Source organism: Palaemon carinicauda, chromosome 33 (genome assembly GCF_036898095.1).
Source record: "Palaemon carinicauda isolate YSFRI2023 chromosome 33, ASM3689809v2, whole genome shotgun sequence".
Classification (NCBI taxonomy): domain Eukaryota; kingdom Metazoa; phylum Arthropoda; class Malacostraca; order Decapoda; family Palaemonidae; genus Palaemon; species Palaemon carinicauda.
This window is the reverse complement of record NC_090757.1, coordinates 75,350,615-75,371,451: the sequence shown is the minus strand read 5'-3', so window position 1 is coordinate 75,371,451 and position 20,837 is coordinate 75,350,615. Positions and strand designations below refer to the sequence as shown.

The window sequence follows — 20,837 nt, the reverse complement described above, 5'->3', positions numbered from 1 at the left end:
ATGCTGCTCGGCGCGTACGGTTAAACGAGTTCCATTCAGAGGGTTCTCATGGCCAACTGGCGCTCTGGGACAAAAAACCGTGTCTATATAGGTTATTCTTGTAAGACGTGGCGCCGAGCATCCTGAAATCCAAGGCGCCGAACGTCCTGAAAGACTAGGCACCGAACGTCCTGAAAGACTAGGCACCGAACGTCCTGAAAGACTAGGCACCGAGTGAACTAGCAAAATTATCTACATTATGCTGCTCGGCGTGTACGCTTAAAAGAGTTCCGTTCAGAGGGTTCTCATGGCCGACTGGCGCTCTGGGACAAAAAACCGTGTCTATATAGGTTATAGTATTGCATATGTGATGCTATACAAGACTCAAACGGCAGTGTTAGTATGAGACTATCCAATGCAGGGGCGAGGGTTCTGGCAACGACAACCGAAACGCTCGAGGTGACGTCTACTCTAGAGCTTTAACTAGGCTCTCTCTCGTTTCCTTTTCGTCGAATGACATTCCTTCTCCCAGGGGCTGGGGAGCTTGGAAAAGGTCTAAGGCTAGGATAACAACAGAACCGAGCAGACACATCTTCCACTGTGCTGAAAAAATTCACTGCACTAATGTAGCACTGAAACTTGCACTTTACGCTCTTACACAAAAGACTAAGCCCTGCCCGTGTGAGAGATCTTCCTCTCAGCCAAGGGGTTGAAAAAGAATGCAAAATCATTCATTTCTTGTTCATAAAAATTGTATCAACATATTTTAATAAAAAATTACACTGATATTTTTTATTGTAAAATAAATATTTGAACACACTAAACCGTCCGTTACATAACTATCAGCTCGACGTCACGTCCCGGAGGACGCTCGACGTCACAACCTGGAGGCACTCGATGTCACAACCCGGAGGTCGTTCGCGACCAGGAGGATGTACGACGTCACGTAAAATTAAATGTATATATACTTACCTGGTAGAAACCAATAGCTACTGGGAATGAAAGACTAGGCGCCAGATAAATGCTATATAATTTGAATGAACAGATATAGGAATAGATATAGGAATAACATATATATATATATATATATATATATATATATATATATATATATATATATATATATATATATATATATATATATATATATATATATATATATATATATATATATATATATATATATATATATATATATATATATATATAATATATATATATATATATATATATATATATATATATATATATATATATATATATATATATATATATATATATATATATATATATATATATATATATATATATATATATATATATATATATATATATATATATATATATAATATATATATATTATATATATATATATATATATATATATATATATATATATATATATATATATATATATATATATATATATATATATATATATATATATATATATATATATATATATAATGTCAACCACCCTTAATTCTTAAGGATTCCCAAAAATAATGATTTGTTACGCTAAAAATTAACAGATATAGCGATCACGTATATATAAGTAAACAACCCTTAATTAAAAGGGTTCCAAAAATAGCGGTTTACTGCACTTTCGATTGGAACATAAACGTGAATATATGAAAAATGCTGGAATCCAAACAAATAAACGATATCCAGGAATTGTTGGAACTGAATCGATTGTCATGAGACTGCGCAGCGTAAAAATTAACAATACGCTATTCTATTAATCTTAAAAAATAGATCGGTGATTAAAAGAACAAATACTAAAAAGACAAAAATTCTCTTAAAAATAATATAGTCTTTTATATTACAAGTAAAATACTTATTAAAAGTTAGAATTCCTTTCATTCTTTACAATGCAAAGAAAAGAATATCAACATACTACGTAGCACTATGTAGCTACGTCACACGATTGTGACGCAATAGCTTACGTCACACGAGTGTGAGGTCTTTGATTTGGCGGGAAACGATGTCCACCATCATGTTTTAAAGAGTGATTACGTTAGTTTTACTGTATGGGGAAAGAACTCCCAACCTATCTGTGTAATAGTCTACACACGATTTTAAAACACTAACACTCAGTAAATACAATACCCAATCAGGGAAGGCTAAAAGTAAATTGTACAGTGAGCCCTCGCTACTTCGCGGTTCGATCATCGCGGATTCACCACTTCGCGGGTTTTTTTTCATAACCCATATATATATACATATCGCGGATTTTCCGGAAATTTCGAAAATACCGCGATATCTGAAGACCCCAAATACGATATTTCGTTACCTGTAATTCCATTAATACTGTAATTAGTAATATCTGCTCTTACTGATTGTTCATTGCATTACATATGACATATAATTCAGCACAGAAAGAAATAAAAAACGAAAAGAGAATGTGATCATACGATAATTCAGTACTGTACAGTATACAGTACGTAGTAAAATTAAATCGAACATGAAACGCAAATCAGATACAGTCATACCATATTAGAATGGTGTAAGGCTGCTGATGGCTACTACTTTACTACAAATGTAATGGATGTGCATCTTTTCCATGAATCTTTTGTATGTATACGTACGTAGTACTGCATCCAATAATATTCTTTGTTGCAAAAATCACATCTCGAATAAGTGTACGAGAGAGAGAGAAAGAGAGAGAGAGAGAGAGAGAGAGAGAGAGAGAGAGACATATCCTACAACAAAACAAGCATAAAATAGTGTACGTAAAGCTGTATTATTATTATTATTATTATTATTATTATTATTATTGTTGTTGTTGTTGTTGTTATTAAAATTATTACTGTATTATTATTATTATTATTATCATTATTATTATTATTAATATTATCATTATTTATCATTATTATTATTTTTGTATATGTAGGGTACCTTGTACTTTGAATTGGTAACCTACGTAGCATATAAGACGGGTTGTGATTGGTTCAAGCGCTAATAGATGACGAATCAGAACCCAAGTTTTGTTATCTAGCCTGTGATTGGTGTTTTGCCCGCATCTCCAACCCGCAGCATCTACGTATTCACGGTCACTTTGTCTCCGCCGTATCGCTGTGTAGATGTTGTTAAGTTATTGTGAACTTTAATCTGTGCTGTGCGTGACTGTTTTAAGTTGAACTTTTTGTTGAACTTTCTGTTAAACCCTACTGTACAATGAAGAGACCCAAGAAAATGTCGAAGAAACGGGCTTAACATTAGAACAGCTTGCCAAGGTCTGCAACCATGCGAAGGATTTGAAAAAAATGTTGCAAGAGTGGGACGAGGATATGGTTCGGTCTATGCAATTCTGCAACAAGATCGATGAAGACATGACTCCCTACAGGATGCTCTTAGAGCGAAAAAAGAAGCAGCGGCAGCAACTTCCGATCACAATGTTCTTCTAGCCTCGCAAAAAAGAGCCAGTTCCTCCTGCTAGTACGCCTTCAGAAGAAATTGAAGAAGTTTCCCAGGAAGAAGTTGAAGAGGTGTCCCAGGAAAAGACACCGCCGTCTGAAGAGACGTAAAATACTATCATTGGCTGCACAGTAGAAGACATAATCAGCTTCATCATCATCATTTCTACTGTGCAGCAAATTCATCGCCATCATCATTCAAGTTTTTCTTGAACTAATATTTGTGCCTGTTTTAGTTTAGTACTGTATGCATCAAGTTAAATGGAAGGTTTTAAAAGTCTGAAGAGTATACATGTTGTAACCTATCATATTTTTTTTGTTTAAAATTTACATTTACGTACATAAAACAATCTCTCTCTCTCTCTCTCTCTCTCTCTCTCTCTCTCTCTCTCTCTCTCTCTCTCTCTCTCTCTCTCTCTCTCTCTCTTAAATTGTTTTCCTGCTTTGCTACGTACAGTATGTACTGTATGATTTTATATAGATACGGTAAATAATATTTGTAATAACATATTTTCTAAAAGCTTTTACTGTAATATCATTATTTATCACTTTCATCATGCGCGTTAAATGCCTTCTTTGTTTACTGAGCGTGGTTGTTTACTGAGCGTACTTTATGACGCCGTTGTTTCAGGCGGCGTCATAAAGAAAAACATTTCATTTGGAAGTCCTAAGAAAAATTAAGTAAAACATTGGTACAGTAATAACAAAATCAACATACTGTATAATCAATATAATCGATGCAAAAACTAACCTATACACAGATGTGTACACTAAATGCGTTTGTTTCTTCATTATGATCAGAAAAACGTAAACAAAACATTGGTTGCCATTTTTTATCGTGCTTTTTGGCGTGTTTAGGAAACGCATGATATAAAATCGCCTTTAATATTTGTGCCTGTGTTAGTTTAGGGTACTACATGCATTAAGTTTTCTGTACATTAAAAGGTAGTTTGTTAACAGTACTACGTACAAGGGAAGCTTTTAAAAGTCTGAATATACATGTTAAATAAATAGGTAAATATGGTGTCACTACTTCGCGGATTTTCACCTATCGCGGTCGGGTCTGGAACCTATCTACCGCGATAAACGAGGTTTCACTGTACATCACCAAAATAACTAATATACAGATTACAGAGAGTAAGAATTCCATCGATGTTATCGCTGAGGCGACAGGGAAAATATGGATATCCATGGGATGGTTTCTAGATACCTCATAGGGGCGCACAGGTGGTACACCTGGCTATGCAATCGGCGCTTGGCGCAAGTTTTTTAATTTTCTGTCGTGACGTTAGGGACGTAAGCTATACACCAGGTATATCTTGTGTTTTATATATATATATATATATATATATATATATATATATATATATATATATATATATATATATATATATATATATATATATATATATATATATATATATATGCTAACAACTGCAGGTCCTCTGCCGTCTGACCTGGGGTGGCATTGTCGTCAGCATACTGCAGTTCTCGCACTGCACACAAGGTGGTCTTGGTTCTGCCTACGAACGTTTTGGGATGCATGTCAACACAGACAAAACCAAGACCCTCGTCCAACATCCACCAGGACTGATGCTCCCAAACTTCAATACCACAGTGAATGACCAACCGTTAGAACAGGTGGACCAGTTCTCCTACCTAGGGCGCATCCTAACATCAGCTCCCACAAGCAAAAAGGACGTGGAGAACAGGATTAGGGCAGCCCACTCCGCCTTTGGCCAACTCAACTGCCGCGTATTTAACAACCATGCACTGACAATGACCACCAAAATAATGGTGTTCAGGGCAGTAGTCCTCTCCACGCTCCTGTATGCATGTGAAACATGGACGCTATATAGAAACGATCTTAAAAACCTAGAACGCTTCCAACAAATGAAACTGAGGCAGATCTTGAAAATCCCCTGGGAGAGCCACACCACCAACATTGAAGTCTTAGAACGTGCCTCGCTGACAAGCGTGGAGGCCACTATCATCCACCACTGCCTCCGCTGGATAGGACACGTGCATAGGATGGATCCATCTAGGCTCCCAAAGAAAATATTCTACGGAGAACTGACCCAGGGCACCAGACCACGAGGAGCCCCGAAAATGCGCTATAAAGATCAACTAAAGCGCACCCTGGCTCTAACTGACATCGATCCTTCCTCATGGGAAGAAACAGCCAGGGACAGGAAAACCTGGAGGAGTACAGTACACCATGGCACCGTGGACTTCGAGGAGAGGAGGAGACAAAATGAGGAGGCTAGGAGGAGACAAAATGAGGAGGCTAGGAGGAGAAGAAGGAGAGAGTGATTAGAACAGCCCCGCCCACCACCTACCCTCCCTTGTGAACACTGTCCGCGACTCTTCCACCACAGACTAGGACTTAACAGCTACATCAGAAATAAGAACCCACCCCATAGATAGGAGGCTGATGGCTAACGACAGAACCCAATACTCGGACACGAGTGGGCGCCAACGACCGATATTTATACATATAATATATATATGCATACACACACTCCCAAAGGAAATGTTTAGAATATTTTTTTACTCTATAAGTTTTAAGATGAACAAAACTCTACCTCTAACAAACATTTATGTTTGTATGAGCACAAATAATAGTCACTACAAAAACAGAGGACTGAGTGTCTTCTTGTTCTCATCAACAAATAAATTGTATAAGTAAATTGGTAATACCTGCATACTTAAAACATGTATTTCTCACTGCAAACAGCAGAAACATCTATGTCACTTAACACTACTGAAATAAATGTATCTCTCACCTAAAAATACTGAAATAAATGTATATCTTACTTAAAACTACTGAAATAAATGCATTTTTCCACCTAAAACTTCTCAAATAATATATTTCTCACTTAAAGCTATTGGAATAAATGTATTTATTACAAAATCTTTCAATAAATCCATCTTATACAGCTTTACAAATTATGCTAGCAATTTAACAAGATTCAAAAATGGAGGGCAATTAATTGCAGTATGTGCATATGTGATAACCAAGATATTTAATAATAACTACCTAATGGACAGTGTTATATTGGCAGGAGGGATGAGGGGGAGGGGTGTAAGCAGCGGGAACCACATTGTACTGTACAAATAAATAAAATTCTTGTATTAAAAGATATACCAGTACTCAATAACAAAAATGAATTAACCTTCGATTATTTACCTACAGTAGATTTATTTCATTAGTTTACATCTAGTACAGTAGAGTTCAATTAAATGCAAACAACAGTATACTCCTATAGAAAGACCAGATGCATTCCAAGATTGGATTCTCAGGTTGGAAAGATCTTAATGAAGTCCGACAGGATTAATTTAGTCATCCAGCTCATAAACATATACAGTATATCAAGTCATGATACATATGTAAAATAGATTGGATGGCAAGATGGAATAAACAACACAATAAAAGAAGCCAAGAAAGGTTGGACGGTGAGATGGAATAAATGATGCAAGAATAGAAGTCAAGAAAGGTTGGATGGCGAGATGGATAAACATTGCAAGAAGAGAAGTCAAGAGAGGTTGGTTGATGATACAAAATAAACAACACCAGAATAGAAGTCTAGAAAGGTTGGATGATGAGATGGAACAAATGACACAAGAATAGAAGTAAAAAAAGGTTGCATGGCGAGATGGAATAAATGATGCAAGAATAGAAGTCAAGAAAGGTTGGACAGAGATATAAAATAAATGACGTAAGAATAGAAGTAAAGAAAAATTGGATGGTGAAATAGAATAAACAATGCAAGAATAGAGGTCAAGAAATGTTGGACAGTGAAATGGAATAAACATTGCAACAAGAATAAAAGTAAAGAAAGGTTGGACAGTGACATGGAATAAACAACCCAATTAAAAAAGTCAAGAAAGGTTGGATGGTGAGATGGAATAAACGACACAATAAAAGAAGTCAAGAAAGGTTGGACGGTGAGATGGAATAAATGATGCAAGAATAGAAGTCAGGAAAGGTTGGATGGCGAGATGGAATAAATGATGCAAGAATAGAAGTAAAGAAAGGTTGGACAAAGATATAAAATAAATGACGTGAGAATAGAAGTAAAGAAAAATTGGATGGTGAAATGGAATAAACAATGCAAGAATAGAGGTCAAGAAATGTTGGACAGTGAGATGGAATAAACATTGCAACAAGAATAAAATTAAAGAAAGGTTGGACAGTGACATGGAATAAACAACGCAATTAAAAAAGTCAAGAAAGGTTGGACGGTGAGATGGAATTAACGACACAAGCATAGAAGTCAAGAAAGGTTGGACGGTGAGATGGAATAAACAACACAAGCAGAGAAGTCAAGAAAGGTTGGACGGTGAGATGGAATAAACGACACAAGAATAGAAGTCAATAAAGGTTGAAAGATGATATGGAATAAAAGACACAAGAATGGAAGTTAAGAAATACTGTACTGGATTGTGAGTTGGAATAAACATTGCAAGAAGAGAAGTCAAGAGAGGTTGGTTGATGATACAAAATAAACGACACAAGAATAGAAGCCAAGAAAGGCTGGATGGTGAACTGGAATAAACATTGCAACAAGAATAAAAGTAAAGAAAGGTTGGACAGTGACATGGAAGAAACAACGCAATTAAAAAAGTCAAGAGAGGTTGGATGGTGAGATGGAATAAATGAAACAATAACAGAAGTCAAGAAAGGTTGGACGGTGAGATAGAATAAACGACACAAGCATAATAGTCAAGAAAGGTTGGACGGTGAGAGGAATAAACAACACAAGCAGAGAAGTCAAAAAAGGTCGGACAGTGAGATGGAATAAACGACACAAGAATAGATGTCAAGAAAGGTTGGATGGGGAGATGGAATAAACATTGCAAGAATAGAGGTGTAGAAACATTTGATGGCGAGATGGAATAAACGATGCAAGAATAAAAAAACCAAGAATATTTGGAGGTGGGATGGAATAAACAATGCAAGAATGGAAGTAAAAAAAGATTGGATGGCAAGATGGAATAAACATTACAAGAATAGAAGTCAAGAAAGGTTGAACAATGATATGGAATAAAAGACAAAAGAATAGAAGTTAAGAAATGCTGGATTGTGAGTTGGAATAAACATTGCAAGAAGAGAAGTCAAGAGAGGTTGGTTGATGATACAAAATAAACAACACCAGAATAGAAGTCTAGAAAGGTTGGATGGTGAGATGGAATAAACGACACAATAAGAAAGTAAAAAAAAAAAATGTAGGGTGAGTTAGAATAAATGATGCAAGAATAGAAGGCAAGAAACGTTGTACAGAAAGATGGAATAAACATTGGAAGAATAGAAGTCTAGAAAGGTTAGATGGCGAGATGGAATAAACATTACAAGAATAGAAGTCAAGAAAGGTTGGACGGTGATAAGGAATTAACGATGTGAGAATAAAAAGTCAAGGAAGGTTGGATAGTGAGTGAGATGGAATAAACGAAGCATGAATAGAAGTCAAGAAAGGTTGAACGGTGAAATGGAATAAACATCGCAAGAATAGAAGTCAAGAAAAGTTGGATGGGGAGATGGAATAAAAGACGCAAGAATAAAAGTAAAAAAAAAAAAAAAGGTTGGACGGTAAAATGGAATAAACGACGCTAGTATAGAAGTCAAGAAAGGTTGGATGGTGAGATGGAATAAATGATGTAAGAATAGAGGGCAAATAGAAAGCTGAAAAGTGGATGCAGCTGGACAAAAAGAGACTCCTACAAAAGCCATCAAGTAATGTCAACAGGGAATTGTGAGTGGTACACTACACGAGGTGTACTGTCAGCACTAAACACCTATAGAAAATTTTTTTATTGGGGTCTTGCTTCCATTACACTGTATCAGTATCAATATTATCATCAGATATTTTATTAACCAGACCACTGAATTAAAATGCACCCATTCACAGGACTGATAGCTTCTATTTATCATGAGACCATCAGCTTTTCTTTAGTGAATCTACTAGACTTTAATTAAATGTACAATTTTAATCCAAATGAGGTCATACAACATTCAACCTTCGTGTTCTGTCACCAGATATTCATTAATGTATTACACCACCACTCTCAAGAGACATCTTTTTATTATAGTAACTGTATATTAATTGAGAGAGAGAGAGAGAGAGAGAGAGAGAGAGAGAGAGAGAGAGAGAGAGAGAGAGAGAGAGAGAGAGAGAGAGAGAGAGAGAGAGAGAGAGAGAGCGCATTTCTGACTGCATGCTATAAAGAAGACCTCTTTGTGAAAGCTGTGATTCTAATGCAATGTGAGAACTTGCAAATAATATATGATGAAACCTGCTGAATATATGTTCTTGAGTACACTTCTATTATATTCACATGCGCAAAATGTAGTGCAAATAAATGTACAGTATGGATGATGCACTTTTCACTTCATAAGATTTATGTCAGTATTCAACTTCTGTTTCCTGCCACACCAGCACCAACATTTCTTCTTCAATCCAAAAGAAATGCTCTGTACCATGAACTCATGGCAAACACAAAAATACATGATCTAATCTAATAACAGTCCAGTCTTATAACAAGTTATTTAGTATGGTTTTTAATGTTTTAATTATTAAATTGTTAAATGTATTACAGTACAATGTGTTTTTAACATACATAGAAGCATTTGAAGCATATAATATGGTATTAGTTAAGTAGCAGTTGCCTGGCCAGAATTTTAGTCAGGATACAATGTCCCTACCCATTAAAAATAGAAAATTGGATATAGATATGCATATGAATGTCCACGTGCTGTCTATGTGCACCACATATATACATATATACACTGCACATATCTTATAGCATTCAAATATTCATACACATACAAAAACATATCTGTATGCATACACAAATACACGCAATTAAATACAGAGTGAAGTAAGGGATTGTAAACTCTTAAACTGAGAAGTTAGAGTTTGTTGAACAGTGCAACGTTTACAAATGCAAATTTGCTCAAGTATACAACTTGTAACTGGATTAAATGAAGCATATGTGTGTACACATTGGATGGTTACAAAGTTTGGTTACAGAGTTACAGAGAAGCAGCCACACAGACTGGAACAGCAAAGACATACCAATGACGAGGATTTGACCGCAGGGCTGTTTGGTCCACCCCGAGACAACAGCTGGGACATCATGACCAGTATTAATCATTTTTGGGGAATAATAACATCAGGTGAAACAGTATTTATTGAGTATTTATCTAGGGCATTGTATTTTGTATCAGAGCAATATTCTGATAATTTGAGGAATCTAGTGTACTTTATTAAGGTAACTTTTTCATATCAAAAGGAGTTTTAAAACTTTTATTCTGGGATATTGAAATTGAAAATAAATTGATGAGCTTATATGAATAAAATTATTATAGTCTTTTCAATCAATTAATAGAAACTTGAATAACTAACTAGAAATGCATAAAGTTGATCATAGCCCATACCTGGACTAAAGTAATTTGGATGAATGTCCATGGGATGATTAAAAATTACTTGTGGATTCTCTATCCTCAAAATTTTTAAATCCATACAATTTCCACTCAACCATACATACATACAGTATTTCCCAACACAGTATATTGCATATCAAAATTACAACTTGGTGCATTTCTTATAAAGCAAGAATGATCATGCACAACTAATATCTAAAAATGGCATTCTTTAAAATCTTCAAAAGGGAGGGAGACCTATCAAAATAACTTTCAAAACAATCTTCATATATTACTTTTGTTGATGAAGTAAAATATGTAGGCTACAATATTATTCAAAAGATACATTTTCAACTTTGTGAAAATTTCAACTTGCTTCCTAAACCAAGACGAGACTAAAAAAAATGATAGTTTACTTTTTTGTGATGTATTCATCAGAGACCAAATCCTCCCCACTTCAATAAGATTAAAATAACAGTTTCCTATTCACCGACTTCCAAGCTCAAAATATCAAAATAAATTAAGAAATTACCAAAAACTTTGGGGAGAATCAATAACAAAAGGAACTTGAAAAAATAAATAACAAAAAGTACTTGAAAACAATCACAACCAAAAGCTAATTTGAGCTCCATTGATCTAGAGTCTAGACTAATGAATAGGAGCTATTATATGGATCTAAGCAGGGATTATGGAACTATATGCACACATGATGTCATTCCCACCCTTGCAATATCAATAACAGACAAATGGGTGTGGCAAGAAGCCATTCTTAATAACAGGACTATTATGAATGGAACATTTCATATACGAGAGGTTCTCTAAGATTAGATTAAAGTCAAGGAAAACCTAGAATGAGAAAATAATTTACCTTTTGATGTTGTCCATCAAACATTATTTACTATGTTTATCCAAAGACTAAAATTTGCAGCTAATGTGGTTAAATTAACAGGGGCTTAATAAGGAAGCAAAAAATATTTAAGTAGAAATGTATTGCCTGTAAATGCTTTTAAAATTTTATAGAAAAATTTTGCTACTGCAATCAGTTTAGAATTTTGTCTTTATTATAAAACTAGGCAAAAACTTCCAATTTGGAGCTTCACTTCAAGCTGCCGGACCAGTAACGCTTACCTGATGTGACAATATCTAGTTCCTTTGTAGGAATGACATATCCTAGTGCAAAGATGACAGATCATGTGATTTTTAAAATTGTCTTTATATTCTTTGTAAAAAAAAATAGTGTAAGCACATCTGATAAAGCTACAATTTTAATTTTTTTCTTGAAAACAAATCAACAAGTCCAAACTAACAGCTTTCTTCATAATATAAAAATTTCTGGGGCGGCCTGTGACGGCCGGTGAAAAGGGTCCTTCTTACACTTTTCTAATATAAATCTTCCAAATATACTAGAGAAAGATAAAAGCATGGAATGCAGAGGTTACAACCCTCGCGCGAACACCTTGTAGGTGTCGTGTATTTAGCAAGGGCGTGTGAAACCACTATTCACAGGCTGTCTTCCATTTAGATAATCCCTTCATCAATGGGGAGGGCCGTGACAGTCCCTAGAGAACACAGTTGGACTAACCCCCCGACACCTACCACACGCGCTCTCTAGGACATCCTTCTGTTTTGCACTTGCCAGCTAAGTCGGTAGTGTTTTGATCAGTGTTTTTTCACAAGTGTTTGTCGTTAATTCAACATGACTGACGTTGCTACTTCACCTTTACCAATGTTAAGTACCATAGTTTGTTTTGACAGTTTATTGCAGTACCGGGCATTTGATCTGTTTCCAGTATTGTGGATTTTAGTTTTGGAAGCGATTGGCCTGCATCGGTATCGGCAGCCATTTTGGGTTTTGTTCGCTTTGGTAAATTTTCAAGTTAATATTGCCCATCTGGTACTCTGCCATATAGGTTATATCACTTACGTTTTATGACCAATTTTATTATCATTATCTATTATTAGTTTTTACTATGGTATTTATTTGCTAGCAAGTCCAATTTGGACCTACGAAGAATAGCGATTTAGTCTTTGTTATAGTTTTGTACTCGCCTCAGGAAGGTGCTCGTTTTAGACTATATCTTTGTTTATTTGTTACGTTGTCGTTATTCTTCATTCTTGGTTATTACAATTACAGTACAGTGATACCTCAGGATACGAAAGTTTCTGCTTACGAAAAATTCAGGATGCGAAAAGTGATTCGAAGATTTTTATGCCCCAGGATACGAATAAAATTTCTGGATACGAAAACCTTACGAGATCCCAACTCTTCGCCGAGAGTAATTTTAAAAAGCGCGAGCGCCGCCAGACTTTGAACTTGGGTAGACTCACTTACAGCCTCCCGCTCACCCATTGGTTATCTCCCTACTCAGCACTAGCTGACACCATAAGATCCTGCTTTCCTATTGGTCGGCAACTATCCCAGCTTGCCTAGGTACAGGCGTTCATCTCTCTCTCTCTCTCTCTCTCTCTCTCTCTCTCTCTCTTTTCGTTTAGACCGCGGTATCGTTAACAGACATTGTGTTGTGTGCTTTCGCTTGTTTGACTTAGTATTAATATACAGTACATTCGTACGCCACGTGTTATCGTTAATAAACATTCGTTACTGTGTACTGTACTGTATTAGTGTTTACTATACATAGACTGTATATAACGTACGTAGTGTATTATATTACGTATTACTGTAGCCATGGGTCCCAAGAATGTTGCCGAAGGAAAGAAGAAGACGACGATGCTCTCGATGGAGACGAAACTTGAAATCGTTAAAAAGTACGAGTCTGGCATGTGTTTAAGTGCGATCGCCAAGGAGTATGGCTGGAATCCATCTACGATAGGCACCATCCTGAAGCAGAAGGCGGCCATAAAAGCAGCGACACCTTCTAAGGGCGTCACTATTTTCTCCAACAAGAGAACGCACGTGCATGACGAGATGGAGAGGCTGCTTCTTGTGTGGATCAAGGACAAAGAGATCGCAGGAGACACCATCACTGAGACTACAATTTGCCAGAAGGCCTCCGCCATTTTCGATGATCTCGTGCGTGCTCAGGCTGGAGAAGGGGCAGGAAAAGGAACATCCCAGCAAGAACCCCCAGAGTTCAAGGCTTCTCGTGGGTGGTTCGAGAAGTTCAAGAAAAGGACTGGCATCCATTCAGTGGTACGGCATGGGGAGGCGGCCAGCTCGGACACGAAGGCCGCCGAAGCCTTTGTTAAAACGTTCGAAGAGTTGACTCTGCAGGAAGGCTACAGTTCGCAGCAAGTTTTCAATTGCGATGAAACTGGCCTTTTCTGGAAGAAAATGCCTCGTCGGACGTTCATCACGGCGGAGGAGAAGAGGCTACCCGGACATAAGCCTATGAAGGACAGGCTTACCCTTGCTTTTTGTGCAAACGCCAGTGGGGACTGCAAGATAAAGCCCCTGCTGGTGTACCATTCAGAAAATCCCCGAGCCTTCAAAGCCCACAAAGTCATCAAGGAGAACCTTCCCGTGATGTGGAAGGCGAATGCAAAAGCCTGGGTAACGAGGCAACTGTTCATTGATTGGGTAAATGTCTGCTTCGGTCCGACTGTCCGAAAATATTTGGAAGAAAAGCGCCTCCCTATGAAATGTCTGCTGGTGTTGGAAATGCTCCAGCTCACCCTCCTGGCCTCGAAGAATGTCTTCTGGCCGAGTATTCCTTCATAAAGGTCCTATATCTGCCGCCTAACACCACCCCTCTCCTCCAGCCCATGGACCAGCAAGTTATTTCTAATTTTAAAAAATTGTACACGAAGCATCTCTTCAAGAGATATTTCCAAGTCACAGAGAGTACAAACCTCACTCTGCATGAATTTTGGAAAGATCACTTTAACATCGTGATATGCCTCAAACTCATCAATCTCGCTTGGCAGGAAGTTTTGAGGCGTACCCTGAACTCATCTTGGAGGAAGCTGTGGCCTGATGCTGTCTCTGCACGAGACTTCGAGGGGTTCGGGAAGCCTGGAGGCGAAGCCGAGATCGTTGATGATCCTGAACCAATTCAGCAGTCTGAGGTGGCTGACATCGTACATCTTGGTATGTCCATGGGGCTGGAAGTTAGCGCGGAGGATATAGATGAACTTATCGAGGAGCACCACGAGGAGTTGACGACGGACAACCTGAAGGAGTTGGAGACGATGCAAGTGAGTGATGTTCAAGAGCAGTTCTCTAGCGGTGATGAGGAGGATGTTGCATCTTTGAAAATGGCAGACATCAAGGAAATTCTTGCATGTTTCCATAAAATGGCAGACTACATCGAAAAGGAACATCCAGAAAAAGTTTATACCAACCGTGCGCTTCAATACTGCAATGACGTTTGCCTAACGCATTTTAGAAATGTGTTGAAAAGTCGGCAAAAACAAGCTTCAATGGATAGTTTCTTATTAAAGAGGCCAGCGGTATTAGTAGGCCAAGACGAAGGTGAAAGTGAAGAAAAGAAACAGAAAAGAGGAAGGGATGAAGAATTAGAAGGTGAAAGTAAAGAAAAGAAACAGAAAAAAGAAAGAGATGAAGTAGAAGGTGAAAGTAAAGAAAAGAAACAAAAAAGAAAGTGATGAAGAAGTAAAAGATGAAAATAAAGAAAAGAAACAGAAAAAAGAAAGTGATGAAGAAGTAGAAGAGATTTAGAAAATATAAAAAATGTAAAGTTATAAAAACGCAAAAAAAAAAAAAATTCTATTTTAAGTTTTATGTTACCGTTAAGTGTTAAAGTAATTTTTTCTTTCATTTTATAGTTTTCCATACGTAATGTTATGTGTTAATTATTTCTGCCATTTTTTATTTCGTAAAGTTTAAGTGTTAATGTGTTAAGTGTGTAAATTACAGTACGTAGTCTGTCACTTGTTACGTTGTCTGCCTTATGAAATCGTCCTCTGCCGCGACTTCGCTATCGGACATCGTCTCAATCAAAAGGTAAGTTTCAACTTTTTTGTTACACTAATTAAATGTAACATTTTTTTCAGAGTGTACAGGTATCAATCCTTAATTTAGGTGTACGTACAGGTAACAATACACCTTCACTGATCTAAATGCTTTACGTACATACAGTACCGTAACTTTTATACAGTAGTAAAGAAAACAGGCCGTTTTCTTTGGGCTTGGGGGGGATAACTTGGCTATAACTACTGTACATTATTGAATACGTAATCTCATGGTGGTTTCTGGAATGGATTAGGCTGTTTTTAACGGTTGGGTTAATTACTGTATTGAATGATAGAAATGTCTGCATTGCATGTTTATTACAACAGTTTAGCGTGTTTATGAAAGAAAAGGTGACTTTTTGTAAGGCTTGAACGGATTATCCTTAATTTAGGTGTACGTACAGGTAACAATACACCTTCACTGATCTAAATGCTTTACGTACATACAGTACCGTAACTTTTATACGGTAGTAAAGAAAACGGACTGTTTTCTTTGGGCTTGGGGGGGATAACTTGGCTATAACTACATAATTGAATAATCTCATAGTGGTTTCTGGAATGGATTAGGCTGTTTTTAACAGTTGGGTTAATTATTGAATGATAGAAATGGCTGCATTGCATGTTTATTACTACAGTTTAGCGTGTTTATGAAAGAAAAGGCGACTTTTTGTAAGGCTTGGAACGGATTAGGCTATTTACATGTAAAACGCGACTCAGGATACGAAAATATCAGGATACGAAACCGCATCCTGAACGGATTAATTTCGTATCCTGAGGCATCACTACTAACAAAAAAGCAATAAATTTTATTATTTTTCTTATCATATTATTGTGTGATGTTGGTTTATTATGTAACCTTGAGAGCGTGAGCATAGAGTGCTCGTTTTCTGTTCTACAGATACGAGTTACCCCTTTTCTCGTTTTCTTTATTAAGCTCGAGTAAGAGAGGTGGACTTCCCGTTTTCCGTTTTTTTACGATCACAAGTTATTCCTGCCTCCTCTTATTCTCCGAGTTGATGATATTACGTTTAATGATATTCACGTTTTATTGCTGTGGTTACTGTTAATATAGCTAGCACTATTAATAGGTTACGTTAGTGTACGAGTCATTAGTTGGGGTCACTTTATGCCGACACCCTTAGCTCCGCCTTGAGTTATACTCCGCCATAATGGATACTCATTGGGTGAGAACTAGCCAGATATTTGGAGTGCAACGGTGAAATCTGGCACTCAGACTCCGGCTGCGGCCTTTTGCACACGAACCTTTGTCATGTTTGATCACAATTACACTATCACAGCCCCTTTTTTCATCGAATCTCTGGCTTCACTGGAGATAACACAGACAATTCAGCATTGAGGTTAATGTTATCATACCGCTGACGGTCACGATATCACGAAGACGGGCCTTTGTCACTGGATCTCCGGTACAAACAGAGATCAATCAGACGATCAAAACCGGAGTTAACAATGTGATACCGATGAAGTTTATAGTTTCATGTTACGTGGTTACTGGTTATTGATATATTTTCTTAATATATTAAGTTGTTAGCTAATTTCGTACTCACACATAATTAAAATTAAAATTGTTTTCTGTGGATTCATATGTCACTGACCAGAATCTCAAGGAACATCCAGACTTATGTCTTCTTTCTTTTACAGAAAGTCCGCTGCGCTGCCAAGGGCTGCTCCGCTGCCTTTACTGATCCCAGGGCCATGATCTATGCCGGTCCCATGCACATTGCGCCATATCCTTATCTCGGGAACCGGGACAAGCCCCCTACATGGTATAGTTCCTGGAGTCATGCATGCTCTACTATGAGCTATCATCCCTACTCCTAAGCAAGGAGGTAAGTTGGTTCTAGTTTGTTCCTGTTAATATCCATTGCGAGGAATTAATTGGTCTTTATATATTTACATCGATTATTGTTTCATCATTAATCCCCTCTCCTCTTTCAGGCTGATGATGAATCTCTCCGGGAGGCAAGAGCTACTCTCCGTCCTTGGGTGTCAGGTTTTGGGAGGAATGCGCTGTCTGGCGCACCCTATCTCCTTGATGGAGACATGGCTTCTCGCCTATTCCCAGGCTCTACTACTGCAGCAGTTCCACCGGAGACAGCGGCCCCGTTAATTGAGGTGGTTAGAGCAACCATTCTAACAGAGGAAGAGGTTTTATTGACGGAGGACGCGCCCTTTCTAGATCTGGACGACGAACCCATGGATGAGCAGGTAGGTGGTGATGAGTTGGTGGGCCCCCTTTCACCCCACACTCCTTCCTCTACTGCTTCCTTTCACGGCTTTGATAAACCTACGGCTTCTCCTCGAGGTCCCTCCGTCCCTGTACGACCCAAGGTGAAGCCACTACGTACCTTTAAGCCTTCAGCTTTGCCATTATCAGTGTCACCGGTCCCGGGACCCTCAAAGGATCCTGATGTTCATATTACTGTACCTAAAACCGTTACTCCTAAAATGTCGAAGTCCGCTAAGTCCAGGGCTTCGTTAGCTAATCGGGCTCGGGAGCCCGCTTTATCCGCCACCATGGTCAGGGATATTGTGAAAGAGCAGATACAACAGCATCTACAACAACAGTCTAGGACAGACCAAGGAGCTATGACGGAGCTCAAAGATATGGTGGCGAGTCTGATCCGTTCTTGAACTCAGATGCCTCCTCCTTCAGCCCCAGACGCATCGAAGTTACCCCCCTTCGATAAAAACAACCCTTGGAGTTTTGCCTTACATGCTCCATATATAGATGGTGCCATAACTCTGGAGGGCTTAGGCACCCGCCCTTTAGAGGACCTAGAATTTTACCCTCCGGGACTAGAATTCCCATTCAACGGCTTCATCCGATTGAAAGAACATGCCTTGGTTAGGTTAGACAAGGTACCGAAGGAAACGGTAATATTTCCTAAAGAGCAGGCCAAATCTCTTTGGGCCAGAATGTTGTCGGACTGGGGGTGCACTAATTCCAAGCTCACCCCACACAAAGGAGCCTACACCATATTTACAGCTTCTCCAGTTATTACCTTGCCTATTACAGATAAAGTGGCAGGTCTTACTTTTCAAGCTATCAAAGAAGGTTCTGCCATGCCGGCTCTTAAAGAGACGGACCCCACCTCCATGCTCATCCCGAGTACCGTTACTATCTGGGATGATGCCCCCTCTACTTTCACAGTAGGGAAGTTAGACCCAGACTGCGCCTCTAATCTGTTTTCCGAGAAGCTTCCCAAATTACCGGAAAATCTTCTCAAGACTGAGTTTGAGGCATGGAATAGGTTAGCTAGGTCTCTCCACTCCATTACCTCCGTGGAGTCTCTAGCCTCGCTTTATCCGACTGAGACCTTGTTCCGGGTATTCACAAAGAACCTGTCTCTGTCCTTCCAAATCGACTTACACGAGTTTTGTTCGGCTCGGGTTAGTTGCAGGAAACACGTTCTATCTGAGGCCTCAATCAGGCATGAACCGAACAGACTGATAGCTTCCCCCTGCTGGGGTAAGAACCTTTTTCCTCAGGAGGAGGTGAACAAAGTTCTACAAGATGCTGCGGGAGCAAACCAAAATTTGCAAGTGAGGTTGGGCCTCACTGCCAAAAGGAGGGTTGAAGTTCAAAAGCAAACCTTTTTCAGGAAGAAACAGAGGTTTGCCCCTTACAAGACGAGCCGAGGTCACTACCATCAATCGTCTGTTACCCACTCGTCTTCACAGTCTCCCGCTGCTTCGTCGACTCTACAACCAAAGCACCCTCAACAGGTGGTCTACCTCACTGCTCCCCCAGGTACCCAACCCAACCCCGTTTGGATGCCCTCACCCACATACAACCCTAGCTACGAACCCTCAGGTCCCTTTCGTGGACACCAGAGAGGTAGCTACAAGGGTAGAGGACAGTTCCGTCAACGAGGCGGACCTAGGACAAGGGGTTCTCGAGGAGAGAAGGGACCTAGATTCACTCCCTCGCAATGATATAGTCCCGGTAAGGGGGAGACTTTACCACTTTTGAGACCATTGGACCTTCAGTCCGTGGCCTCACAGCATAGTCTCCAAAGGCTTGGGGTGGAAATGGTCACAAGGTTCTCCTCCTCCACCAGTGGCCTTCTTCCAGAATCCCACTACTATTCTGAGAGAGTACACCACCGAGTTACTAAAGAAAAAAGCAATCAAACGGGTTCGATCGCTGAAGTTCCAAAGACGCCTGTTCACAGTTCCAAAGAAAGGCTCGTCGGCATTGAGAGTGATCCTGGACTTGTCAAAGCTAAATTCTTACATCCTCTGCGACAGGTTCCGGATGTTGACCATCTCTCAGGTACGGACCCTGCTTCCCCGTGGGGCCGTCACCACCTCTATTGATATTACCGACGCCTATTATCACGTACCAATAGCTCGAAACTTCTCTCCTTACCTGGGTTTCCGCCTAGGCAGGAAAGCCTTTGCGTTCAAAGTCATGCCCTTCGGCCTCAACATTGCACCCAGGATATTCACGAAACTGGGAGAGACAGTGTTAGAACAACTCAGGAACCAAGGGATTCAGATCGTTGCTTATCTGGACGATTGGCTCATTTGGGCTCGGTCGGCACTGGAATGCAACAGAGCTACGAAGAAAGTACTTTGTTTTCTCGCCAACCTGGGATTTCGGGTCATCTCCAAAAATCCAGCCTACTACCATCAGACCGCTTCGAATGGTTAGGCATACAGTGGGACCTTACACGGCACAAGCTGTCTCTACCTCCCAAAAAGGTAAAAGAAATAGCTTCCAAGATCAAGAATTTACTCAAACACAAACAGGTGTCCAGGAGAGCCTTAGAAAGAATCCTCGGCCTTCTTCAATTCGCTTCAGTAACAGATCGACTATTGAAAGCCAAACTCAAAGACATCAATCGAGTTTGGAGAAAGAGAGCCACAGTACCTTTAAGAGACAAGGTCTCGAAGATCCCCTCTGTCTTGAAAATGAGACTACAGCCATGGTCCGAACCGAGGAACCTCTCCAAATCGGTTCCTCATCAATTCCCACCCCCACAAGTGACAATTCATATAGACGCGTCTCTGAGTGGATGGGGGGGTTACTACGAACATCAGATGTTTCAGGGCTCTTGGTC

The 20,837-nt window shown here is 38.9% G+C and overlaps 1 protein-coding gene across 2 annotated transcripts in view; it reads right to left on the bottom strand.

The window, feature by feature from the left end:
- The window catches only part of LOC137625988 (dynein heavy chain, cytoplasmic-like), a 770,344-nt gene that overhangs the window by 440,801 nt on the left and 308,706 nt on the right, over nucleotides 1-20,837 (bottom strand). Inside the window, exon 16 of one of the 2 annotated variants that reach the window (XM_068357067.1) lies at nucleotides 10,472-10,522. The exons of the other annotated variant lie outside the window; for it this stretch is intronic. Within the exon in view, the coding sequence (XP_068213168.1) occupies nucleotides 10,472-10,522 (51 nt within the window). The remainder of the gene's footprint in view (nucleotides 1-10,471; nucleotides 10,523-20,837) is intronic. 2 annotated transcript variants of the gene reach the window in all.